Below are 26,978 nucleotides of genomic sequence, written 5' to 3' on the forward strand. Positions count from 1 at the left end.
GCTAGGTTCTGACTTCTTGGGAGGAAAATGGCATGGCGCTTCTGACAAGAACAGAAAGCTTCCTCTGCTCCCTGCAGTCTCCCCTGCACCAGAGGCATCCCTTTGCCACCTGCACCTTGTCCCCTTGTCCCACAGGACCAAGTCCAAACTCCTTAGCATGGCAAACAACGTCTTCACAGGAAAACAGGCTCTTTAGTTTTTTTCGTTTTTTTACTTCATCCAGAAAACAGGGATAACGTAAGACCTACCTCATGGAGATGAGAGAGCACAGAAGGGCTCAGTAATTGTGTGCTATCAGAAATACCTTGATCTGTTCCTTGCCACTGACTACCAGGCCGTTCCCGTCTCTCCCTGTGCCAGGCAGAACTCCAGAAACAGTTCATTGCCGTCTGCAAAGGCACTTTGCTCTCTCCCCTCTGGACTTCCATGTAACTAGCTTTTCTGCTTGACATGCTTCCTGGTCTCCTCCCCTGAAACTCCCACATCCTGGCTAGTATCTGTTTCTCTAGGACTCTGGTTAGAAGTCTTCTCTGCTTCAAGCTAGCTTCGGTGTTTCTAGCATGGGGAAGAATTGTGGTGCAGTGGCTTAAGCTGCTGTTTGTAATGCCTGCAGCCCATGTTGGAGTGCTGGTTCAGGACCTGGCTACTCCACTGCCAATCCAGCTCCCTGGTAATGTGTTTGGGAAGCTCTCCATGCCAGAGAGATCTGGGTGGAGTTCTGGGCCTCTGGCTTTGGCCTGGGCCGGCCCCAACTGCATCACAGCATTTATCACTCAATAATTGTATAATTGGTTATTTATGTACTTGTATCCTTTACAAGACATCAGGCCCTTAAGAGCCAGCACTGTATCTTATTCAGAATTATATCTCAAATGTCAGAAAAGTGCTTCACACACAGAAAAGTGAGGTCAACATACTTTCCCGCCCTTTCTTTTTTTGTAGAATGTTAGAATTCTGTCTGGCCTGGGCATATTCCCAAGAAGTCGAGATCCCTACTCATAACGCTGGGCTAACACACAAAGAACATGGACATCTATACCTTTCTACATGTAGCTTCCTACCACCACTCCATGCCCCCAGCTCAAGCTTCTAGAAAGAAAAGACTGAAAGATGCTCGGTGGACTTCACGGGCCCTGCATTCCTCCCTGAGAGACGGGGAGAACACCTGAGACCCAGGGAGTATTTCTGGTTGCTTACCTGGTAGATGTGGTTGAGCTTGAAGTGTTTGAGAAGTAGGAGGAGCAGGGCAGAGATACTCTTGACAATGATCTCTTTGTGTCTGTTCACATCAATGCCCAGCTTCATGCTCTGTACAACAGTGATGCTGCAGTGGGGAGAGGAGGCATCGGTGGAGAGGGTGATCTTAAAGGGAGGCCCACGACGACCCACGTCCTTGGGTCAGAAGCAGTACATATGGGAGGAACCTGAACTTCTGTGCTAGGGAAACCTTCAGAGTTCCCACCTACAAGCCTGTCTGGAGAAAACCTCCACTGGTCTCTGTTGCTCTCTCTCTCCTCGGGGAAGCTCGTGCCTTGGCAGTGTCCACCCACATCCCTGGGCTGCCAGTCACTGGCATGGAGGTCACCCTCCAGGCCCTCAGTCCTCAGCTAAAAAGAGCACAGCAGAGAGGCCTGCCGGGCAGTAGGAGGTCTCTCTGGGGATGATCCCGTGAGCGCTAACAAGGAGGGGTGGGGACAGAGGCCCTGCAGAAAAGACAGCTAGTGCCCGGTGGAAGCACTCACGGCATCTCCTCGGGCAGGACGTCTGCCAGGATATTGATAGAGTCTGTCTTAGCCTTGGAGGTGGGGGCTGCGGCCAGCAGAATCTTAAGCAGAGCGATCTGGGAAGCAGAAAAGGAGGCGGTGGTTCTTCCCCACCTCACCAGCCCCATGGAAAGCGTTTTCAAGCCTTTTCCTATGTTCTTCCCTTGGGGATCAAATCTTCCCAGCACCCAGAAGGGCAAACAGGTGCCCAGTCCTGAGAGGCCTGCCTGTTGGGCTAGGGAGGGAGCCACCAGGGAGTTGATAGGCTGTTCTGCTTCAAGACTGCTCTATCCAAAGGGGAGGTTGCACAAAAACAGGGAGGGGTAAGCTCAACTCCTTCCGCCACCCTGACCGGCAGCACTGCCCCCGCTTTCAGCATGAGGCTACGTAGGCCTTGGTGGCCCTGGCAGATCTCAGAGGAACTCTGCACTTACCTAGGAGGAGGGCCCCCAACTCAGCCCTTACAAGGCTCACCTTGTTGTCCACCCCTCCCAAAGAAAGCGGAGGGAGAACAGCTCCTTCAGAGGGGCCCTGGGGAAAGCTCAGAATGCCTTGTCGGGGGGCGAAATCTCAGGGAAAAAGCTCAAAGGGCGGAGAGCCCAGCTTGACACGGCTCCCGGCTGTGTGCCCCTGGCAGTGGAGGAGGGCTGCGGTGGCCCAGCTGTCTCCTTACCATGTACTGGGGGAGGCTGTACAGCATGCCCTGGTAGAGGATTTCACACGGCGTCTCTGGAACCACCTCTTCCCCCTGTGGCAGAAACATACGGTTTGCATAGGCCACTTCCAGGTCGTGAGGGGTGGCGTGGAGAGAGCACGGGGCTGAGTCAGACCTAGGTTTTCCCCCTAGAGCTGTTAATGGCTCACTGTATGACCTCGGAAAGGTCACCTTCCTCTCTAAGTCCTAATTTCTTCTTCAGTAGGATCAGCAGGCTGGTCAGCATGGCCTTTCTTGGCTCTTCTGGGCCTCACAATGTATCATTCTGGTTTTCCCACTCCCTGGCATGAGTCCAGAACTCCTTTCAGGAGTCACAACTTCCTCCCAAGAGTTGGCTCAGAATACTGCTTTGCTGGACAGACACACATGCACAGAAGGACCACCCTGGACACGCATGGGCTCAACTAGGGTTACAGGTATGCCTGGGATATTGGAACAGATGCTGCACACAGAGGTACTTTCCGCGGTGTCAACCTGGGGAGCCAAGAGCTATAGAACGCTTTGTAATCCAGGAAGAAGAGGTAGGTGGCTCAATAATGAGGGCTCATAAGGGTCTTACAACCCAGAGAGGCAGGAAGGAGTATTCACAGGGAAGCTTTTAGGTGGAAGCAAACTATTTTCTTCTCTCCATTAGCCCCTACAACAGCACTTTCTTTTTCTGATGAGTCCCCTCATGCACAACTGTGTCCATTTTTTCCCCTCAGTTTTACTTATTAATCTGAGAGGCAGAGATATAGAGACACAAAGAGACAGAGAGAGAGAGCTTCCACTCACTGGTTCACTCCCAAATGCCTGCAGGAGGCAGGGCTGATACAGACTGAAGCCCGGAGCTAGGAGCCCAGAACTCAATCTGGGTCTCCTGTGTGAATGGCAGAGGACTTGAGCCAAAGTTTCTGCCTCCCAAGGTGCACAGTGGCAGGAAGCTGGAATCAGGAGCAGAGTTGGGTACTGAGCCCAGGAACCCCAACTGGCGTCTTAATTGCTATGCCAAACACCTGCACTGAAACACTTAGTGTTTATGTCGCAGTCTCCTGGATTTGCTCCCACTCTATTGAGTGTTTTTCTTACTCTTCATTTCTGGCTCCTTTTCTAACTCATCCCACTCTCAACACATTGGCTTGTCCCAGGGCTTTGTCATGGGTTCCATGCTCTTCTCTGTCTCTGGTCCTTCCTTGAGTCACCGCAGCTGGTTCTATGGCTAGTCACATGGTCTGTAAGTCAGTGACCTCAAATTTATTTCCAGAAACAGCCTCCTCCCTAGGACTCCAGACCTATATATCTAATTGCCTGGCAGCTTCTCTTGGATAGCTAACAGGCACCTAAAGCTTAGTATGATGAAAACAGAACTCTTAGTATTCCTCCCCATCTTGGCAAAGGGTACTTTCTTTAGATTCCTCTCTTTGCCTCTCTGTCTATATCTAATTGAACTTCAAGTCTTGTCAGCTAGATCTCTAAAATACAGCCCAAGTTCACTCACTTTTCTCCATGTTCATAAATACTTCCCTGGTGCTGGTCACCATCATCTCTCACCTGGACCATTTTAAGAGCTGCCTATCTGGTGTCCCTGCTTCTTCTCTTTTCTGGTCCTATCTTTACATGGCAGCCAGTGGGTTTTTGTTTTTGTTGTTCTCTTGTTTTCTAAAGATTTATTTATTTATTTTTAAAGTGGAGTTAAAGAGAGGGAGAGGCAGAGACACAGAGAGAAAGAAGTCTTCCATCAGCAGGTTCACTCCCCAAATGGTAGCAACAGCCAGAGCTGGGCCAGACCAAATCCAGGAGCCAGGAGCTTCATGTGGGCCTCCCAAGTGGGTGTAGGGACCCAAGCACTTGGGCCATCCTCTGCTGATTTTCCCAGGTGCATTAGTAGGGAGCTGGATGGGAAGTGGAACAGTTGGGACTCGAACTGGCACCCATATAGGATGGTGGCACTGGAAGTGGTGGCTTAACCCACTATGCCACAGCACCGGCCCCTGAGCCAATAGTTTTGAAAAACATAAATTAGAGTAGGAGTTTAGCCTAGTGAGTAAGACATTGCTCAAGATATCTGCATCTCACATCGGAGTACCTGAGTCAGATTCTTGGTTCTGGCTCTTGATCCAGCTTCCTGCTAACACAGATCCTGGGAGGCAGCAGTGATAACTCAGTATTTGGGTTCCTGTCACTCACATGGGAGATGTGGATTAAGTTCCAGGCTCCAGCCTCAGCCCTGGCCTGGCCCTGGCCATGGAGCTTGAACCAGCAGATGGGAGTTATATTTCTCTCTTTATCTCAAATAATTAAACTTCTTAAATAATAATAAAAACATAAATCAGATCATGTTGCTTCCCTGCTTAAAACCCCAAAGGCTTTCCTGTGTACCAGGATTCAATTCTGAGTTTCCCCACTTTTGCTTACAGGTCCTGTGTAAACTCTCAGGCGACCTCCTTGACTCCGTCTCCACAACCCCACCCCTCAGCTCTGTTCTCCAGATACTCTGTCCTTGTGCCCCCCCTCTGTTCCCGCTGCTCTCCCGCTGTTCCCTCTGCTTGGAAGGCTCTTTCTTCCGGTGGTCCTACGTCTGGCTTCTTCTCGCATTTCAGATCGTGCTGCAAAGTCGCCTTCTCAGAGGTCTAGCTACTCTGAGTGCCCGACCTAAGGTAGCCTACGGATGCCATTGTGTCGTCCTATTTACATGGCATTCATTGTACTTAGCATTAACTGATAGTCTTCGGGTTGCCTATTTGTTCACCATCTTTCTTCCCTAACTTTAATATTTTGTGGAAGCCAGGACCTTGTCTTGCTTGGCTCTCAGGCAGAGCCAATACACTGAATGAGCACATGCACACAGCTCTGGGGCAGCGCCAGACAGAGTTCCTCCTGCTGTCCTCCTGTGCAGGAGCCCAAGGCTCACCAAAGACATGGGGCATTTCTCCAGCTCCTCTTCGTTCTTGATCTGCACGTCTGCGATGGAGATATACTTGTGCTGGGGAAGACGAGAAGATCAACAAGGGCTTAGGGCCTCAGCCACACGTGCACCAGGCCTTACTTAACTTCATCACCAACAAGAAAACGTTCAGATTATGGTTTGCTGCCCCAAACAGACATGAACTCTTTGAGGACAGGAGTCCTATTTACCCCCTGCATGAGCACTGAGTAAAGAGCTTCCCTCACAATGTTGCTGTTTATTTCCTGTTTCCATAATTATTGAACAGCAGCAAATACCCAAGCATTTACCTTCACACAAAGTAGAAACCAACCACAGGCCCACGTCCCTGCCCTAAGAGAATATTTATTTATCTGAGAGGCAGAAAAACAGAGATAGACAGAGCTCCTCCATCTGTTGGGTCACTCCTCAAGTGCCTGAACTAGCCAGAGGGTAGAAGCTGGGAGTTTGGACCCCAATCCAGTTCTCCCATGTGGGTGGCAGGGGCCCCACTATTTGAGCCATCACTGCTGCCTGCTGGTGTCTGCATTAGCCGGAAGCTGGAGTCAGGTGCGGAGGTAGGTCTCGAAGATTGAATGCCCAGCCCTGCCCTGAGGGTTCTGATGCAGGTCTGTGTATGTGTGGTGTGATAAACCCATACTTTGTATCCACACACACAGTGGTTGTCTAGGAAATGTCTGCGCAATCTGGGCCTTGGGGAGTTTGTGGGCCTTTGAGAGAGACAGGTGGAGGGAAAGGAAGTCAGGAGGCAGGAAGAGAAAGAGAAGGATGGGAAGGCAGAAAGGGAATGAGAAGAAAGGAGAAGTCCATCTGTCTGAATGTGAGAAACTGGGTAGTTAGGGAGAGGTTTTATTTTTCCGGTTTGGCCAGAAGGCCTGCAGGGGAAATTGTAGGAGGTACAGAATGAATCTGTCAGGAGAGTCCCACCCAGTTCCCAGGACCCCTGACAATCTGACTCATCTTGATGGCTCCCTAGCCCCGAGAGCCCGACTGGTCACCTGTTTAAGGGTCTTCACACTCTCATGGATGGGTCTGGGTAATCCAACCAAGGTATCCGTGTCCCTGTGAAAGGCCAGACACACCAGATCATGAGCTTTCAAAGTGTGGAGAACTACTCATACCCTCTGGGGTGACACGGGCCATGCCACTTTCAGCATCTACACCCTGGTATTCTGCAAGTTTCTGGGTCCCCAATCATTGCTTCAGGACACAGAAAGAACCATGGCACACTGAAGTGTTTATGAAAACTAGGAGATTCACTTAGTCTGGGAATGGTAGGTTCCTACTTAAAAGGAGTGTAGCCCAATGATAGTTAAATCCCAGGAACACAACCCTCTCGGTTCTGTAGTGGCCAGTGGGAAGGACTCATGAGGGCTGAGAAATGGGAGAAGACCGGGCAGTTCCCACTCTGTGCCTTATTCACAGAATTTTACCCCATTAGAGCAGGAAGGGCCCCTAAGGACCTTCTAATCCAACAACCTCGGGTCAGGAGGATATTGAAGCCCCAAAGGGAAATTTCTTATGCTCAAGGTCTTACATCTGGCTCAGAACACAAAAGTTCTTTGAGGAAACTGAAAGGAACCCAAGGAAAAAATTCCATGGAAAGAACCTGAAGTACTCACTGGGAGTCGCCCATTGTCCGGCTGCTCTGGGCCGCAGTATGACTCCCAGGCAACCTGCCTCACTCCACACTACCTGGTCCCCTGGCCCCAGGAACCACTCCACAGCCAGTCCCGACCATCAGTCACTTACTGCCCCAGGGTGAATCCGATGAACTTGTTCCTGCTCATCTCCAAGAAGTGCTCGATGTCCTTCTGTCTGAGAGGGTGATGGAGAGGTCAGCCCCGAGAAGGGAAGAAAGCACACCTTAGAGCCTCGCTGGGCTCCTGTGCCTCCAGTTGGAAGACTGGAGCCGTGGGAGAGATGGCAGTTAAAGAGGGAACTTCAAACACAGGGGTCTGACTGCCATGTTAGTGAGCCCTGAATACAGATCGCTCTGCCCTGGGCCTATTCCACTTACCTGACCTTTGGGGCCCAGGGAAGGCCCTTGGGAAAGGCCACCCGTTCAGCAGAGAGGGGCGCTTGTGAGGGTGGCGGTGGTACCAGAGGGTCCTGTTCCAGCAAGTCTAACTCTCCATCGCCAGCAGGCTCCTCTTCCTCCTCTGTGGCTGGTTCCTCGTTCTTGAAGAGATCCCTTTCATTGTAGATGTCCAGGCTGTCCTGCTTCGTGAGGAGTTGCTGTGGGGTGGGAGGGAGAGCAGAGACCTCACCCTAGGCATCCTGATAAGGAGCCATCCCCTACCACAGGCTTCCAGGCTCTAGGGAGCATGAAGTCAGAACCCAGCTCCTGTGAGACAAGCCCATTCCCCCATGTCAACCCTACTGTCCCCGCTGGGCCCAACCCCAGGACAAGCAGTCTCAGGCAACCACGCCAAAGGCCAGGGAGCAGAGCACAGGTGATCCCTGAAGTCATAGTTGCTTGGCTGTCAGAAGGCACTGATGCCTCTTTTTTTGCTCGCACTTTCCTTCCTAATTATGCTCTGCTTAGGTGAACATTCAATTAGTTTGCCTTCTGTGAGCATACGCCAGCTGGCTGGCTGAGGAACAGGACAGAAGCTTGCTGCTAGGCAAGCGAGTTTGGAATTTTAAATCTTATCACAGAAAGAAAAAAAAGATTGGACAGAAATAGGCCAAAAAGTTAACAGTGACTGTCGCTGGTTGTTAAGATTGTGGGTGATTTCTCTTTTCTCCTTTCATCACATTTTTTATATTTGGTCCAAATTTTCTACAGTGAGTAAGCATTACTTTATAAAACAAAAAAATAAAGGTTAAAAACATCACACTGCAGACATGCAAACTGGATTACTGAGCGTGACTGTCTGGACCTGCCGACTGTAGTTGGAGAACTCAGGTCAGGCAGGGGAGTTCATGGGAGTGTGGCCAGGTCTCACTGTAACTTGTCATTCGGATCTTTTTAGGACTGCAGACTGAACCTAGAACCCTAACCAGCCACTTCTCAGATAGGAGCCTGTGGTCCCAGAGCCAGAGAAGAGAAAACCTTCTAGCTGCCAAGAAATTGGTAAAGTGCCTCACCCAGGCACATGGATTCATGGGAGTCCTATTCAGGACCCAGGGTTTTACCCTAACTGTTATTCAGGATGTTAAGCACTCTAGGGACTGAGGCCCGGGCCCGTGATGCTGCAGCAAAACAAGGATATAGGATTTGATATCACAGTGTTCCATCAGGACAGCCCAGGAACCTGTCAGGACAGGGGGATGGAGGCTGAAGTACAGACCTTAGGGCTTCAGGATGGTCCCAGGGCCAGCCTGGAGCAGGGTGAGCCACATCATCCTCTGTTCTTTCCCACCACACCCAGAGTAGCCCCTAATCTTGATTTGGGACCAGCCAGCGTCACAACACCACTGTCTGCTCTAGTCCATACCCTTCGAGAGCCACGGCGGCCTCGCAGCTTGGAGGGTGGTGGCGCCAGCTGCGACTCCCCCAGGTCGAGCGTGTAAGAGGGCGGGGAGGCGGCGCGCATGCTCTTCACCACCTGGATGCTGTCCTCAGCCATCGGAGGCAAGCCCAGTTCTGCCCGCTTCTGCACTTTGAGGGCCTGAAGATGCTCAAATCCACCAAGGGTGAACTAAGGATGGAACAGGAAAGGGGCAGAGAAGGGAGAGGAAGGGGAAGGAAGTCAGAGACTGCAAGGTCAGGGAAACATGGATGGAGAGAAAGTGACAACTTCCGGCCCCCTCCCCCTTAATACGGTAGTAACACAGGAAGGGCACATGTGACGGTGCCCAGTCTGAGGGGCACAGGGGCCGGGATGAAGCATTGTTTGCTGATTCAGGGGTGGAAATGTCACCAGAAGTTAGAAAAGGGACCCCTGGGAGCCTCCAGTGACAAAACAGGAAACTGTCTCCCTCTTTAAGGGGAACATCCAGACCTCCAGATGCTATAGCCCCAGAGTCGCTCGGCTTCCCCTGCAGTCAGGAGGCAGTTCCCCCCGCAAAGCCTGCCTGGGGGTGTGGTGTTGGGCCAGCCCTGAGGGATGGCAGCCAGAGAGGATGGAGCAGGCCGAGTAATAAGTAACAAAGCTGCAACCATATACCTCAAAGGACTTCATTTTTAAAAAGTCCATTATTTATCTGCACGGAGGGCAGGTACTAATGCCAACATTTTACAGCTGGAGAAACGGAAGCACAAAGAGTCACCAGTTTTCTCCGTATTAGCAGAGTCCAGATCTGCCAACTTTCAGCCAGTGTTCTTTCCGCAGAATATCAACTTCGCCAGGAGGAGGCGCCACTGACACCACAACTCATGGCACCTCCCGTCTGTCCGACAGAAACAGGTAACTGCAGACACAGGGCTTGTGAGGTCTCTAAGACAGCCCCGTTATCTCAGCCGCCAGCAGCTGGCTGACAGCTGCGGCAGCACAGGGCTGCTGGGCGGGAGTGGGGAGGCTCAGCCACTCACCATGACCACCTTCCAAAGCAGAAGCAGGACCTTCTTTATGGGGAAGTGGGGGGCCAGGCCGCTGCAGAACTTGGTAACCATGGAGAAGAGCAGAAGGGCAAAAGGCTCCTCATTATGCACAGAGAAGCCTGGAGGGCGTGGAAAGAAGCCAGAGAGCAAGTGAGGGTGAGGGAGCTGGCGGCGTGTCCCCGTGTCCCTGACTCCACGGAGGAGGCACTCACCTCCCCTGCAGAACTCCAGGCACTGGGCCCTAAGACTGAAGCTTAGTGAGCCCCTGGACAGAAGCTCCTCAAAGGGCAGGAAGGGAGGCAAGATGGCTTAGCCCCAGACCCAGGTGATGCTTGGGGGCGGATGCCAAAAAAGAGCAACAGTACTGAAGAAGGTGCTTTCTGGCTGAGGGACTCAATGACTTTTGTGGACTACACCTCACTCTCCCATAGTAATCCATGTATTTGTGGTCTACACCTCCCTTTCCCATAGTGATACATGTATTTGTGGTCTACACCTCCATTTCCCATAGTGATACGTGTATTTTAAACATCCTATAGGTCTTCATGTCCTATTCCTGTCACGTGACCATATCAACTTATATTTGTAAAGAGATTGGTTTTCAAGGTGATTCAACTCAATTTTTCCAGGTGGGATTTGTGATGGAATGAGAGAGATGGATATCCCCATTTATAACCAAGGAATACAGAAGTTATGACTGGGTCTAGCTCATAGACACGGGGAGGTAACCAAGCCCTGCTCTCCTGCCTGACACACAGTATCTCTGTCCTAAAAGAAAGGACATTAATTTAAAAAGAAAGAGAGAGAGAGAGAGAGACAACTGCCAGTCTCTTGCAGATACTCTGTTCTCCCTCCACCACCGGCACCCATCCTCTCCCTTCTTCAAGTGCCACTTCTTACTCAGCTCAGTGCGGAAGGCCTCCCGAGCTGTCCTCCACCCGTAGGAGTCTGTCTCTCGTTCCACGCGGATATTTTCCACCATTAGGTACATGACACTCAGCAGCACCCTGGGATTGCAGAAGGATCACAAGTTTCCCAAGGCAAACCCCACGCCACAGTCAGAAACCTCAGGGGTGGTCTCTGTGGGAGCCCAACCCAGTGAAACAAACTAGAGGGTGATCTGGGTGGTCTGGGTCATCTGGGGTTTGAAGAAAGGGGAACTCAGTGCCAGTCACCCCCCCACCCCAAGCCCACAGTCAGTCCCACTCACCGGAGCTCTGTGCTGTCTGCTATGGAGACGGCTGGTTTTCGAAGGGCACTGCTACAGGCCTGGCTGTTGCTGCCATGGAAGAGGGAGAAGGAAGAGGGGAAGGACAGGAACCCATTAGGACTTTTTCTTCTTTGTGCTGCAGACCGGCCATCCTCTGGCTACGCAGCCACCAAGGAAACTGTCCCAAGGTGAAGGAGTCCACAGGACTCCCCCACCATCTCAGCAAGCTCTCCACTGTGGTGAAGAAGGCAACGGCAGGCTCTGTGGGATCTATTCCTCTTGAAAGCCCATCACGCCTTTACCATGTGGGACACCAAACAGATGCTAAGTAGCATCTGACAAACAATAAGCATCTAAACATTGTGTGAGAGGCATGAGACAAAATGAGGGGGCACTGTAGTGGTAGCGACAGATAAGGCTAACTCTAGGGCTATATATATATATAACCAATGAGGGAAAGAATTGGGCACAATGGCAAAAATTGGTCCTGTCCCTTTTGGGTCATGCTGACAGGCAGAAGAGTTTTTTTTCATGGATTGCAGAGTGAGGCTGAGCTGAGAAGGTGTGTGGATGAAAAAGAACCACCCAGGATAGGGCCCTTGAAACCCGGGACTGAAGCTACAAGTGGGTTAGAGCTGGGAGGAGCCCAACCTCAGGCAGGCAGGGCAGAGTATCAGGGCACATGGGCTGCATGGAGGAGGAGCAAGCCATGAGCTTCAGGTTGAGATATGAGTAGATCCAGCTCTCCAGGGCTTCTTCACAGTGAGGGAACCCGTGCAGGACATGAGGTCCCTGCGAGGAAGGGTACAGTCTAGGCCAGCCCTCCCCATATGCTTCTCACTCGATTTCCACGTGCAGTAGCTCCAGGAAGGTCGAGAAGGTCCCCATCTGATAGAGCAGGAAGCAGTTGTACCTGGACCAGTGTAGCACATCCACCTCTGAATCACATTCCCCAAAAGTGCCTAAAGGACCAGACAGTTGCCATAGGGGTTGGGGGAAGGCAGGCACCCCAAGTACCCCAGTTCTTTCTACCCATGATCTTAAGACTTTTGTCTAATGCCCAGATCAATAATTAAGCTGAGAGAGAAGGGCCGGGCCCTTGAGAAATTCCTCGAATGAGTCAGGGAGAGGAGAGGCAATCTCCAGGGTTAGGTCCAAGGTACTCATCAATGAGTCTTAAATTTGGGTTCCTCCAGAATTGAATCCTGGGATAAAGATTCAAGTGCAAGTAGTTTATTTGGGAATTGAACCCAGGAATCGCCAATAGAGAAGTAGGGAAGTGAGGCGGGGGAAGAAGGCAGTCAGTGGAGTTCATCCTAGGGAAGACTGGAAATAGTATAAAGCACACGACTCGGGTCATCCCTTCCGAGAGGACCGAGGTCGTCACACTATTCATCCAGTTACTCCTGCCAGTTATTGGATGAGGGCTGCTTAACTAGTTTCCTGTACTTCCGGTTGCTCTGTGTGGGCTGGGCACTGGCAGTTGGAAGCTGGCCAGAGCACCAGATCTAAGAGACATGGGTGAGCAATGCCTTATTTGCCAGTCTTCCTCCACCCAGTGTCCACCTTCTTTCTTTTCCACCTGTTTTCTTCTTTTACAAAATTTTAAGCTCCCAGCTGGTAGGTTCTGCTGGCAATCCTCACATCTATGATCTCAGGCCTTATTTTCACTATTCCAGCGAGGTTATCTCATTTCCCTTTCTTACGCCTGGCTAGCAGCTCTCTGCTGGCAGATTTCTCCAATTAGTCTCATTTAATTCTGATCATCTTCACACTGCTCACCGCATCTACTCCTGCTGCCATGTTGGCTTGAACCTTCACAGTGCCAATGAGAAACACCACAGAGGGTCCATGTGTGAGGTGAGGCGGTGACACTCCCCTGCCTGCCCTCAGTGTAGGGCCCTCAGTGTAGCGGCCAGGCCACAGCTGATGAAAGACGTCTCTACGCTCAGCTGATGGTACTCAGGCAGCTTTGGCCGCAGTGACCCTCTTGCTGCTCCTCACGTAGGATTATGGCCCCTAAAAGAAATCCTGACCCGCTTGGTAAGATAAAGGCAGATCCCAAGGGATCCAGGACAGCATCCAACACCATCTCCCATCTTCTCATCAGCACAGGTGAGTCCTAGTGCAGGATGAGAGCTGTCCTTCAGAGGCAGGGGACTGGCTTTCCCAGCACTGGCTGCCTCATCCCAGCTCTGACAATGCCACTTCCCTCCCCGGCTTCCTCCCCTCTCAAGCTAGCAAGGTGGTTCACTCACCCTGAGCCAGGTAGAGGACAGCTCGGGCCACCTTCAGTCGCCGCTCCCTACTGACCACCTCCAGCCGGTCCAGGAGTCCCATCACATAAGCCTTTTGGGCATCTTCTTCCAACTCCAGCCATTCCTTGTTTTGCACTGGGGACAGAACACAACACACATCCAGTGCCAGCTCCTGCCACCCTTTCCTGGAAAGGCTCCTGATAGCACACCCGCCTCTGATCTCAGGCCCCAACAAATTCTTTCTAAAAGCTGTAAGAACAGAATAGGAATGGGAAAAGGATCCAAAACACTGTAGCCTGAATCCATTCTGTAGCTTCCTCTTGTTCAACATTCCCTCCGTGCTCCACATACAGCTTATACTGCTTTGTCTCTGCCTCTCCTCAAGGAGTTCCCTCTGTCCCCTGACATGTCCAGTGCCCAGTCACCCTTGCAGGCCTGATACAAATGACCTCTTTCTTATTCTCACAGGCCTAATGCAAAGTTGCCTCTTTCCTACTCATGCCCCTGGCAAAATCTCTGCTCCCGAGACACCTTTTCCACTTTTCTAGGGTGCTTACCACTTTCCTCTGGGCCTCGGCCAGTGTTGTGATGGGCACATCTCCTTTCTGCTGTCAGGCTACTGAGCCTGTGGACAAGCTGCACTTTGTATTCTCTGATACAGAGCAGATACCAACCACACATTTGTTGAATTAAAAACTGAATTGCCACTGCCCAACTAGGGCAACAGATGTCTGCGTGTGAAATTGCGACTGAGCGTGGGGCAGAGTTGGAGGCAGGGGTTGAGCATTCAAGTCAAGAACTAGGCTTGGCACCAGGACCTGTCAGGCAGCAGGGGACCGACCCAGCTCTGTCACAATAGCCCTCTGCTCTCCTGGCCCCGTATACTAGGGGCTCAGATCAGGTTTCTCTTGCTTCTACCCTTGGTCTCTACACTTGAGATGCAATGACTCCTGTGTCCTATGTGCAAGAAGGGAAGGGCATATGGTTTAAGTGGCTGAAGGATCCTACTTTGTTTTTGCGTTTTACTAGATCATACTGGGACACTGTAGAGGCAAAAATCAAGCCCCCATAAGTAAGGGTCTCGGATCACCTTGAGTCCTGAAATCTTCTTCGAAGCACCTCCTGTTCGTGGTGAATTCCATGTTCTCAGTGTAGCTATACAATTCTGTGGCAGGAAAGACAGAACAGAGTCACGTTCAGGAGACCCCAGAAGGAAGGGCCTGGGGTGGAGAGGGCGGCATGAAAGAGTTGAAGCTTCTAATGCATTCCTGTGTCCAACTCAGCCAGCTTCCTCCCCTTCAGAACAGTTAAAAATAGCCACTTGTGTCCCTGGGTGATTAAACCATCAAACCTGTCCTCCTCCTGCCAGCTGGCTCCTGCAGTGGAGAAGGGAGGCTTCAGCATTCGGGGAGCGCCAGGAGGAGAGGTGGGGCACAGAGGGCTTGATGTCATCGCTCCTGTTTCTCAGGGCTGCGACCCCTTCTGCTCTGTTAAAGCAGACTGGGATTATCTTATCTCCAGGGAACGGGAGTGCAAAACAACCCCTGAAATTCGGTGGTAAGATCCTTGTGCTATTTAGCAAGTCAGGGCAAAGGCTAAAGAGTCCGTTCTAGATACTCTTCAGGGTTGGAGTCGGTTCATTCTCTCCCTGCTGAATTTCCATGAAGGGCATAAGAGTTTAGGCTTGTGCCCACAGCTGCCCACTCAGAGAGCAGCTGTGGTTGCTATACGGCTGCTGTGCACCGGAAAGCCTAACTTGGCCGATAGCAGCCTCTCAACACAAAATGCAGAAAGCTGATAAGAAACAAACAAAAAAGCCCTTTCCTACACACACAGAGAGAGAAAGAGAGAGAGAGAGAGAGATCTCAGAACATTATGTCTGTACCCTCATATTTCAGATTTTTAAGAGTTGAAATCAATAATCCAATAGGTGATATATTTCATACAGATCTCTATTTCCCCCGTGCCCTAAGACTTTTCCAAAAATGTAACCAGGTCACAGACAGCTCCCAAAACAAGGGAAATTCACTTATGTTCCAGCCAGCTGTCTCATGGTGGAGAAAAACCCTTTTCTGAGAGTCAGGGTTTTTGGGTTCTGAGTTCCAGAATCTTGGGAGCGTTCAGAAACAAATTTCTCTGAATCTTAAATACTTCAGTCATAGTGGAGAATGTGAACATGTATGTTTTAAGAGAGAACACAGGGGCCGGTGCTGTGGCATAGCAAGTAAGGCCACCACCTGTAGTGTCAGCATCCCATATGGGCACTGGTTCGATCCCAGCTGTTCCACTTCTGACCTAGCTCCCTTCTAATGCGCCTGGGAAAGAAGCAGAGACAGCCCAAGTCCTTGTGCCCCTGCACCCATGTGGGAGACCCAAAGGAGGCTCCTGACTTACGATTGGCCCAGTTTCAACTGATGGAGCAGCCATTTGGGGAATGAACCTCTCTCTCTGTCTCTCTCTGCCTCTGTCTCTCTGCAACTGTGCCTTTCAAATAAATAAATAAATCTAAAAAAAAAAAAAAAAATAGTAGAGCACAAATCCAGTCAGAAAAGTGAGCTAGGGCTCTTGGATACTGAACTTTGGTTTTGTTCTTTTTATTTGTCTTTTAAATTTTGGATTGTGAATTTTCAGATATGGGTAAGTACAGAATACATAAGACACCTCTGTATCTACCCAGACTGAACAATGTTTTTATCATACTTGCTCGCTGGCCTATTTTCTTCCTTTCTCTAGAGGGAACCGCTCTAATGAGATCAGTGGGTATCCCTCACATGCCCATTTTTATATTTTTACTACATATGTCTATGCCTGTAAACAACACATGATGTTTTTCACTTTTTTTTTTATTTAAAAAAAGATGTATTCAATTATTTACTTGAAAGCTAGAGTTACACCAACGGCAAAAGGAAGATCTTTCTCTCTGTCTCTCTCTCTCACTGTCCACTCTGCCTGTCAAAAAAATAAAATAAAATAAAAATAAAAAAATAAATAAATAAATAAAAAGAAAGGTAGAGTTACAGAGAGACAGAGGCAGAGAGAGAGAGAGGGGTCTTCCATCTGCTGCTTCACTCCTCAAATGGCCACAATGGCTGGAGCTGAGCCGATCCGAGCCAGGAGCCAGGAGTTTATTCTAGGTCTCCCACACAGGTGCAGGAGCCCAAGGACTTAGGCCAACTTCCATTGCTGTTATTCACTTCTAAAAACTTTTATCCAGGACCAGCGCTGTAGCATAGCAGGTAAAGCTGCCGCCTGTAGTGCTGGAATCGCATAAGGGCATCAATTTGAGTCCTGGCTGCTCCACTTCAGATCCAGTTCTCTGTTATGGCCTGGGAAAGCAATTGAAGATGGTCCAAGTCCTTGGGCCTCTGTACCCACGCAGGAGACCTAGAAGAAGCTCCTGGCTCCTGGCTTCGGATGGGCCCAGCTCCAGCCATTGCGGCCATCTAGGGAGTGAATCAGTGGAGGGAAGACCTCTCTCTCTTTCTGTCTCTCTCTCTCTCTGCCTTTCTGTAACTCTCTGCCTCTCAAATAAATAAATAAATCTTAAAAAAACAAAAACAACAAAAAAAAACCTTTTATCCAAACAGCATCACATTGTGTAACTTCTTTTGTCCCTGCTTCTTCCTCCAACTTGGTTTTTAGCATTTATTGACATTGAAGCATGTAGATACAGATCAGATATTTTAATGGCTACACCGTAATCTACTACACTGATATATTATAGTTGTTCCATTCTCCTACTGACAGGTATTCCAGGTTGTTTTTAATTTTCCTAATTATCAACAGGGCCTCAACAAACATCTTTGTACATTTTCTTGTACCCAATTGTAAGGTTCTTTAGAGTGTACATCTAGGAGGACTGTTAGGTCATAAACTATGCAGTCTTCAGTCTATTTATTTATTTATTTGAGAGGTAGAGTTATAGATACAGAGAGGGAGAGACAGACAGAGGGATTTTCCATCTGCTGGTTCACTCCCCGAATGGCCAAAATAGCTGGAGCTAGGCCAATCCAAAGCCAGGAACCAGTAGCTTCTTCTGGATCTCCCACGAGGATGCAGGGGCCAAAGCACTTGGGCCATCTTCTACTGCTTTCCCAGGCCATAGCAGAGAGCTGGATTGGAAGCAGAGCAGCCAGGACTCAAACCAACGCCCTTATGGGATGCTAGCACTGCAGGCAGCAGCTTTACTCACTACGCCACAGTGCTGGATGCTCATCTCCCGTCTAAGAATACACACGTATATGCTCATATTCTAGGTTCTTTTTTTTTTTTTTCAAGTTATTTCATTTGAAAGGCAGAGTTACAGAGAGAGAGAGAGACAGAGAGAGACAGAGATAGAGAGAGATCTTTCATCCTCTAGTTCACTCCCCAAAATGGCCACAAGGCCAGGCTGAAGCCAGGAGTCAGGAGCTTCTTCTGGGTCTCCCATGTGGGTGCAGGGGCCCAAGCACTTGGTCCATCTTCCACTGTTTTCCCAGACACATTAGCAGGGAGCTAGATTGGAATTGGAGCAGCTAGGAATTGAACTGGTGCCCATATAGGATGTTAGCATTGCAAGCGGCAATTTAACCTGCTATGCCACAACACCAACCCTCTATATTCCAGATTCTAATCCTGGTTGGTTATTAAACTTAGCTCTCTATTCCTCTGTCACTCATCATAAAATTTATTCCCTGTGCTTATTCAAAAGAACTTCTTTAAAAATGTTCCTCTTTTCTCTGGAAAAGCATGTCTCAAAGTGTCACTTCCATGTGACAGAATATTTAACTTTCACACCGTCTCCACCCAAAACTCGTTTATTAATAACTGGTACTCATAGCACGTGTAACACGTAGGCCCTGAATGTACTGAGATCACATTTACCCTAAGCTAAAAATCCAGACAGAGAGAAGCAGCCCAGCACCGAAAGAATGGGACCACTCAGCACCAGCTACGAACACCCAAGCAGGTCACTACTATGATGGATGCGGGTGACAAGTCCAGCTTTGCTCAGTTGGCTGGCTGGCTATAGAATTTCTCCTCAGACATTGTTGAGAGTTTAATAACGTACAGGTATTAGGGAAATAAAGAGAAGCAAAGGAGAGAGAGACGGAACGAGATAGCGAGAAGGTGGCAGAAAGAGGGGGCATGTAAAAATATGGGTGACAGGAAGACAGAGGAGGAATGAAAAGAAAAGTAATTTTTAGAATGTACAAAAAGTTATTAATAAAGAGAGGTGAGCATAAAAGAGGGAAAGAATGAAAGAAAGAATATCATAGGGGCTGGCGTTGTGACACAGCAGGTAAAGCCACTGCCTGTGATGTCAGCATCACATATGGGTGCTGGTTCATGTCCCGGCTGCTCTACTTCTAATCCAGCTCCCTGCTAGTGGCCTATGAAAGGCAGGGAAAAGATGGCCCAAGTGTTTAGGTCCCTGCCACCCATATAGGAGACCCAGAAGAAACTCCTGGCTTCGGCCTGGGCTAGCCCCAGTGGCTGTTGTGACCATCTGGGGAGTGAACCAGTGGACAGATCTCTCTCTCTCTCTCTGTGTCCCTGTCTCTTCTTCTCTCTCTGTAACTCTGCCTTTCAAATAAATAAACTTTTTTAAAAAAGAAGAATATCATAGCCAAGGAGAATTCGCAGAAGGAAATGTGAATGCGAACAAAGAGATATTTCCCACTGGAGGATGGTGTAAAGAAAAACAGCCTTTATTCAGCGGCCACCTGCTATGGGCCCTTTCCGCTCCTCCTGGCCGTCTCCCCCTGGGACCCGTCGACCTCATACCTGCCAGTTCCGCTGCATGTCCATCTGTATCGCCGTACTCAAACTCCAGAGTGGGGCAGTCCACAGAGCCCTGTAAGAGACAGGTTCCCGGTGACTGGAGCAGGTGCGGGAAAGCAGCCGTCCGGGGCAGGTTACATCCTCACTTCATCTTCTTCCCCTCTTGGAGGCCGAGGCTAGATCAGGGCAGGAGGCAGGTGGGAAAGTCCCACCTGGGCCTTTCACCCAAGAGAGACCCTCCTGCAAGCCAGAACTTGAGACTCGGTGCAGGGAGAGGCTGTGGATTCCTACACTGTAATCAGAAGGTCTGGGTAAAGAGCAGGATTATGCATGGAAATGCAACTATAATTTGTGCCTATATCCCATCTATATAAACACAGATGAGAGGAATATCTATCTGATCTCCAGAAGTGATGGACAAAAAAAAAAAAAATAGAGGATAACTGGACGTTAGCATCACACGTGTCGTTCACCCGATGCATGCCTTGGGACAAGTCTCATGCTGTGGATCACAGTTCTTCACCCATAACGAGGTTCTCCAGCTCTAGTTCTCTACAACTTAAGGATTGTCGAATATGGTAGCAGCGTTTCCCCTCCATGTTGTGATGATGGCCAGATTTCCCAAGATGCTGTATGTATAATTCTGTTAAAATATTTACATATAATCCCACCCACTAACCTCTTCAAGCACTTTGGATATTCCCTTCCACTATACTTTAATATATCTGAATTTTAAAATCTGAACCTCAGCTCTAACACGTATCAATAATCACAGGCAAGTTACGCTTTCTGTGCCTAAGCACGGTATAAGAAATCTATCTGCAGGGCTCACGTTGTGGCACTGCACCTTATGTTGCTACTTGCGACACTGACATTCCATGCTGAAGTGCTAGTTCTAGTCCTGGTTGCACTTCTTCAAATCCAACTGAGCCTGGGAAGGCAGCATTAGATGACCCCAGTACTTGGGCCCCTGTCACCCATGTGGAAGTCCCGAATGGAGTTCCAGGCTCTTGGCTTTGGCCTGGCCTAACCTGGCTGCTGTGGCCATTTGGTGAGTAAAGCAGAGGATGGAAAATTTCTCTCTCTTTCTCTCTCTGTTTCCCACCAACTTCTGTTACTCCCCCACCCCTGCCATCGTTCTTTCAAATAGATATTTTTTAAAAAGAAATATATTTGGGAACAGGTGGGATGTTAAGACATCCATGACGCACACTGGAGTGCCTGGGTTCAATACCTGGCTCCACTCCTGCATCCTGCAGACCCGGGGAGGCAGCAAGTCATTGGGTTCCTCTCACCCACGTGAAAGACCTGGATTGAGCTCCCAGCTTGGCTTTGGCCCAAGCTGGAATGATGGGAGTTCTCTATTGGTCTGTCTCTCTGCCTTTCAAAGACAAAAAAAACCCCACACAACTAAAAAATAAGCAAAAAATGAAATATATTTGGTTGTTGCCCCTAGTTCCTGGCAACAGGCTCCTATAAACCCTTAGAACTTCCTGAGTGACAGGAGTGTCTGCTATTTATAATGAGCCCCTGCCAACCGTATCAGAACTCATACAAGTAAGGTGACTCATTTTGGCCCTTAGATAGTTTCAAGGGAAGAGCTGGTTAGGTCAGAAAGACTCAGTGTCTACTCTGAGAGTATTCAGAACCACCCCCAGGAAGGGAGAAGGAAGACCAGAGATTGACTCCAGCAATGTGGCCAATGGTTTAATTGTGCCTAGGTAATGAAACCCCCTATGAAAACTCAGAAATGAGGAGGCTTTCGCAGCTGTTGGATTGGTGAGCAAACAGATGTGCTAGGAGGGTGGTGCCCAAACAGGGTAGGGAAGCTATGCACCACCTCAGCCCCAAGCTTTGTCCTAAGCACGTCTTCCAATGTGATGTTTCTGAGCTATATCCTTCATAATATAATCACAAGCACATACCTGTTTGAGGTCTGTGAGTCTTTCTAGAGAATTATCAAACCTGAGAAGAGTAATGTAACTCTTAAATTTGTAGCTGGCCAGTGGAAGTGTGCCAAACCTGTAGACCCTACCTGTGGCTGACACCTAAAGTGGGGGCAGCCTTATGGGAATGAACCATTAACTTGTCTGTGCTAAACCTGGGAAGTTAGTGTCAGAATTGAATTGAATTGAGGCCGGCGCTGTGGCTTAACAGGCTAATCCTCCGCCTTGCGGTGCCGGCACACCGGGTTCTAGTCCCGGTCGGGGTGCCGGATTCTGTCCCAGTTGCCCCTCTTCCAGGCCAGCCCTCTGCTATGGCCCGGGAAGGCAGTGGAGGATGGCCCAAGTGCTTGGGCCCTGCACCTGCATGGGAGACCAGGAGAAGCACCTGGCTCCTGGCTTCAGATCAGCGCGATGTGCCGGCCGCAGTGGCCATTGGAGGGTGAACCAACGGCAAAGGAAGACCTTTCTCTTTGTCTCTCTCTCTCACTATCCACTCCGCCTGTCAAAAAAAAAAAAAAAAAAAAGAATTGAATTGAATTGTAGGACGCCCAATGGATGTCAGAGAATTGTTGGAAAATGACGTGTTCAGTTTTCTCATCCGCAAGATAAAGATAATAGGATTTACTTTGTAGGGTCATTATAAGGACTAAATGAATTGATAACGGAAAGGTACTTAGCATCACCCAGCACTACGTGGGTGGTACTCACAATTTTAATGCTATATTATAAGGGCATTATTTTCATATTATGATTATCAATTGAAATGGTTGTATAAGTATAGATAGCTATTGGTTTACTTATCCAGTTCCCTATTGTTGGACATTTAAGTTGTTTTCAATTTTTCTTTATTGTTTGTATGAAAGCCATAAAATACCTACATTTTTTATACTGAGTCTCTTTCCCAAGAATAGAATTTTTTTAAAAGATTTATTTATCTATTTGAAAGTCAGAATTATATATAGAGAGGAAGAAATAGAGAGAGTGAGAGATCTCTTCCATCTGCTAGTTCACTCCCCAAATGGTTGCAACGGCCAGCACTGGGCCAGGCCAGGAGTCAGAAGCTTCTTCCAGGTCTCCCATGAGTGTAGCAGGGACCCAAACACCTCGCCTTCTTCCACTGCTTTTCTCAGGCACATTAGCAGGGAGCTGGACTAAAAGTAGAGCAGCCAGGACACAAACTGGCACCCATATGGAATGCCAGTATCGCAGGCAGCGGCTGTATCCGCTATGTCATGACACTGGGCCCCATAATAGAATTTTATAAAGGGAATTAATGCATCAAATCTTATGAATATTTTTATGGTTCTCCATACGTGATAAATTTTTCCCAAAGAAAGATTTCCAAATTTTTGTATTACAAGAACTAATGGGAGGGCCTGTGCTGGGGCATAGCGGGTAAAGCTACCACCTGCAGTGCCGGCATCCCACATGAGTGCCGGTTCAAGACTTGGCTGCTCCACTTCTGATCCAGCTCTCTGGTATGGCCTGGGAAAGCAGTGGAAGATGGCCCAAGTCCTTGGGCCCCTGAACCTGCATGGGAGACCCAGAAGTTCCTGGCTCCTGGCTTCGGATTGGTGCAACTCCGGGCATTGCGGCCAATTGGGAAGTGAGCCAGCGGGTGGAAGACCCCCCCCACCACCACCTTTCCTTCTCTCTCTGTGTAATTCTGACTCTCAAATAAATAATAAATAAATCTTTAAAAAAATAAAAAGAACTAGTAGGGGCAAAAAGGTGTGTGTGTGGTGGTGACATAGGTTGCTGGTGTTTTATTTTGATAAATATGGGCTTAAAAAATCTTTTTTGAAAAAATGCTTTTAAAAAAGTTAATACCTCCATTAGGAAGGACAGAATCCATGAATAAACAATAATCACTAAAAAGGGTTTTCAAGCTTTCTGGAAAAATAATACAATTTACTTCATAACCTTGCCCCTGCCCTCCCTCCACAAACCAGAACAAAATTTAACAAAAAGTTTAATACTACATGTGATGCACTGATAATTTCCTATTATTCTGTGTCTTAAAAAAAGTGATGATCCCCTTTCACAGGTTGCCCCCTGCAGTTTGAAAACCCCTTTTTTAAACTGTATAATCCTTTAAACTTCACATATTGAATTAAAGTTTAGAAATTCAATTCAATGCCCTACATTTTCCTCATTTTGTCACAGTCCAGTCAACACTTTGCCAAGGAGGAGATCTGACTAAACGATGTTTGAGGTGAACCCTTTCGGTAAGTCCACAACTATTCTGTTTTCCTTTTCCACTTCGTGTATCCACACACCAAGCCATCAGAGGAAAGGTCGACAGTGCCCCACAAATGCAGTGAGGCACAGGGAGGCTCCCCTGACCCATGCCAACAGCAATCCTCTTCTAGCCATTCTCGAGCGGCCCTAGGGAGGAAAGAAAGCCTTGCCCCATGAGGACTGTCTTCCACAGGAGAGCAGAGAGAGAGGGGAGGAAAAGCAGATCTGGCGCTTGGGTACCACGCTGACGGGGGCTGCGCTGACAGGTAGCAGCAGCTCCCCTGCCGCAGTGGCAGGTGGAGGGAAGCCAGCCTTTCCAGCCAGCCTTTCGGTAGGCAATGAGCCCGGATAGAGCGGCTCACTGCAGCCGCTCACGTCCGAGCACGGAGAGCCCAGCTGCAGACAGCCGGCAGGTAGGAGTCTCCGGACACTGAGCTCATTGGCAAAAGCCAAGCGCTGTCAGAGCCTTTTCCTGAAGGATCTGCCAGAGAGGAAGCAGGCCCTCTACCTCTTCCTGGGAAGGGCTTAGACAAGGCACAGAACACACTACTCTGAAACGATTTTTAAAAATTTTTTATTTATTTATTTGAATGCTCTCTGTGTTTCCACCCCTACTAGAATGTTAGCTCCACAAGGGCAAAGACTTCTTACTGATGTTATCTCCTGCACCTAAAAGTGTCCCCCACATTGAATGAATGAATGACTCACCCCTCCCACTGCCCACCCCCCCTCACACCTCTACAAAGAAAAATCTGAGCAAGAACAATGTATCCGGGGGAAGAAGGCACACGGTGCCCTAAAGACCAGGTTCATGGGGAGGGGGTGGGGGGTGATGTGGATAGGAACTTGCAAGGTAGTGACTTGGGGACGATCTTCTCACCTCCTCCATTTCTTTAAAAAAAAAAAAAAAAGATTCTCTGTCTGCATCAAAATGGAAAGCATGCATGAAATCACCTGGAAACAGGGAGACGCTATTGAGATGGTAAACTGGCCCGGGATGTCAGACACCTGGCTTCCAGCACCAGCTCAGCCACTTGATGGTGATGGCGGCAGTGGCAAAGTCCTAAGCGCTGCTCTGTACTGACCGATGGATTTGCAGGCAGTGGGCCTGCACCCTGCTGAACACTGCATACCGAATGATCTCCCTTTGACTTGTCACAACGTTCTGAATAAGCAGTGTTAGCCCCATTTCACGGATGCGGAACCTGGAGCCCCGAGAGGTTTGCTAATTTTCCCAAAGCCACACAGATGATACATGGTAGGGCTGCGATGCAAACCCCGGCCTGACTGACCCCAGAGCTCTGGCGCTCTTGGCCACTCCCTGCTCTCGGGAAAGGCAGGGCCCCACGGTCTGTGCTGACCCTCCAACATCCCCCGTGTGCGGGCTCTGCCCTGGGGTCGCAGAGGGAAGCCCGCTGGGCGACCGTGTGGGGGAGTGCTAAGAACTGGCTCCTTGCATCTAGTTGGGATTTCCCTTTTCAGAAGCGGAGGAAACGGGCCAGATACTCGCACTCCTATCTGTCTACTGGGGTAGTTCCATGCCGCCGGCCCCGCCGGAATTCTGTCTCGCTTCACCTCGACGCCCGCGGGAGGCGCTCCCTAGCCGGCCTCGGCCCACGCGCGGGCACGGGATCGGGATCGGGATCGGGATCGGGATCGGGAGGGGGAGCAAAGAGGAGAAGAGCGGGTCCGCCGCAGCAGCCCGCAGCGGGAGCGCGGCCGCCCGCTCCCCGCCCCTCAGGCCGGTCCCTTACCCTCCCCTACCCACTGGGATCTGCACCCCTGCCCCAAGGGGCTGCGGCGGTCCAGCGAGAAGAATATTAGAAAGTGTCCGGTACGCTCGATACCGCGCTCCATCGGCGCTCCCGCCGGCAGGGGTCAAAGGGTAAACGGCTCCCGGCCCGCAGCTGGACACCGGCGGAGAGGGGCCGGGGCTGCAGAGCCGGGAGTCCGGCCGTGGGGAGCCCCGCGGGCGCCCGCTCCCCTGAGCGCGCCAAGGGCTCCCGGGCCGAGGCCGAATCACCTCTGCGCCGCTTGCCACCCGGGAGTCTCCCAACCAAAGCGCTCCGGGCTCCTCACCTCCGACTCCCGCCGCTGGCTTCGGAACGCCTCCCGGCCCTTGGCCGCTGCCTGCTTCCCTTTGCCGCCACCGTTGCAGTTGCCGTTAGCTGGCGGGGCGGGGGTCCCGGGGGCCGCGGGGTCCTCCATGCGGCTGCCGGTCAGCGGCTCCCCTCAGCGGCTCGGCTCGCTCTGCCCGGAGCGACCCGGCTGCCGCGCGCCCGGAGCCAAGCCCCGCCCCCGCCGTCGCTATTGGCTGCGGCTGCGCTCTACGGTCCCGCCTCGTGATGCGATTGGCTGCTCGACCGGTCGGAGCGGGACGAGGAGGAGGTGGGGGCTCATTCAAGGGATTTTTTTTTTTTTTTTTTTCTTGAGTCCTGCGGCGTTGCTGGTAGCCAGAGATCCCTACGTTGGCTACAGCTTCCACTTCCCGAACTCTTGCTTGGTGTCCCTCTGTCCTCACACCTCTCAAATCGCGACCTTTCCCCCAGAGCTTCAGCCTCTGCCGCCTCCTCCCTTGCGCGCTCCCTTTTCCCGTGGCCACAGACCTGGACCCTCTGCCATTAGTGGCGGAGACACCACAGGAAACGCGAGACTCGCCTTCTGCAGAGCCGAGATGTCTGAAGAAAACGCACCCCCACCCCCGGAATGGGCGGCTCGGGTTGAGGGGTGGGACGGGGACGTTTGCATTTCACTGAAATTGAAGATTCCCTTGAGGAACCTCCTGGTCCGCCCCTGTCAGCGGCGGCGGACACCGTGCCGAGACCCCCGCCCTCCCCGGCCCCGAGGCCTTTCCTCCTTTCTCTAAGACCCCAGGGGCTCAGTGTTACCGGGGGGCTAAGGAGGCTCTGTGGTCTGCCCGGCCCTGAAGCTGTCTAGAAGGCGGCGAGGGAGCAGGAGTCAGGCAGTGCAGCGGGGTTGCGGGCGATGGGTGGGCCCTGACTGCCGCTCACAGCCCGGCGCCTTTAGGAAGCGATGGGGGGCCAGGGGTTCGAGCTGCGCGTTGAGCCCAGCGTGGCGCTAGGCGCTTTCCGAATAGCACCGGTGAGAATACCGCCCCCCACCCCGGACACCCCAGAAGCTACTCCGTGCAGTTCCCAAGGTGTCAGGCTGTCTTAGCTCAGCATCTGTTCTCTATCTGGAGGAGAGATTCCAGTTATCACCTCTCTGCTCCTGGCATAGGGTCCTGTTCAACCCACTTGAGCTGTGTTGGTGTCACGCCAATTCTGCCCGGACCCCGAGTCCTAGCATTTCTCACTAATACCCCCCAAAGCCACAGGGTCCCAAAGGACACCCCCTTCCCACATCTTAGGAACAACTCTGACCTCTCAGACTCTCCCTCCGCTAGTTAGTAGGTGACAGATCAAGGCAGGTTTGAGAGAGAGAGAGACAAACTCCTTGGAGCTTTCTGGGTTTGTTTTTCTCTTGTTGCCCAACATCTCCTGACTGTACCAAGACATCTGCCCTTGCCTCCCCCATTCCCATCTCTACCCCAACCTGGATATAAGCTCCCAAAGAGTAAGAGCCATTTTCATTATCAATGTTTAACCATATTGATATTTGGGGATGAAACTTTTTTTTTTTTTTTATTGTGAGGAGCACTGTCCTGTGT

The 26,978-nt window shown here is 50.4% G+C and overlaps 1 protein-coding gene across 1 annotated transcript in view; it reads right to left on the reverse strand.

The window, feature by feature from the left end:
- STRIP2 (striatin interacting protein 2) overlaps window positions 1-25,519 on the reverse strand; it is a 50,931-nt gene extending 25,412 nt beyond the window's left edge. The window contains exons 1-16 of the mRNA XM_062201346.1: window positions 25,388-25,519; window positions 19,125-19,194; window positions 14,449-14,523; window positions 13,359-13,493; window positions 11,942-12,062; window positions 11,101-11,169; window positions 10,791-10,897; window positions 9,882-10,009; window positions 8,845-9,048; window positions 7,422-7,639; window positions 7,154-7,219; window positions 6,400-6,463; window positions 5,369-5,440; window positions 2,437-2,511; window positions 1,743-1,840; window positions 1,198-1,324 (exon numbers count right to left, since the gene is read on the reverse strand). Coding sequence (XP_062057330.1) covers window positions 1,198-1,324; window positions 1,743-1,840; window positions 2,437-2,511; window positions 5,369-5,440; window positions 6,400-6,463; window positions 7,154-7,219; window positions 7,422-7,639; window positions 8,845-9,048; window positions 9,882-10,009; window positions 10,791-10,897; window positions 11,101-11,169; window positions 11,942-12,062; window positions 13,359-13,493; window positions 14,449-14,523; window positions 19,125-19,194; window positions 25,388-25,516 — 1,758 coding nt within the window. The 5' untranslated portion in view covers window positions 25,517-25,519. The remainder of the gene's footprint in view (window positions 1-1,197; window positions 1,325-1,742; window positions 1,841-2,436; window positions 2,512-5,368; window positions 5,441-6,399; window positions 6,464-7,153; window positions 7,220-7,421; window positions 7,640-8,844; window positions 9,049-9,881; window positions 10,010-10,790; window positions 10,898-11,100; window positions 11,170-11,941; window positions 12,063-13,358; window positions 13,494-14,448; window positions 14,524-19,124; window positions 19,195-25,387) is intronic.
- Window positions 25,520-26,978: the final 1,459 nt, after the last annotated feature.

This window comes from Lepus europaeus, chromosome 1, assembly GCF_033115175.1.
Source record: "Lepus europaeus isolate LE1 chromosome 1, mLepTim1.pri, whole genome shotgun sequence".
Lineage (NCBI taxonomy): Eukaryota > Metazoa > Chordata > Mammalia > Lagomorpha > Leporidae > Lepus > Lepus europaeus.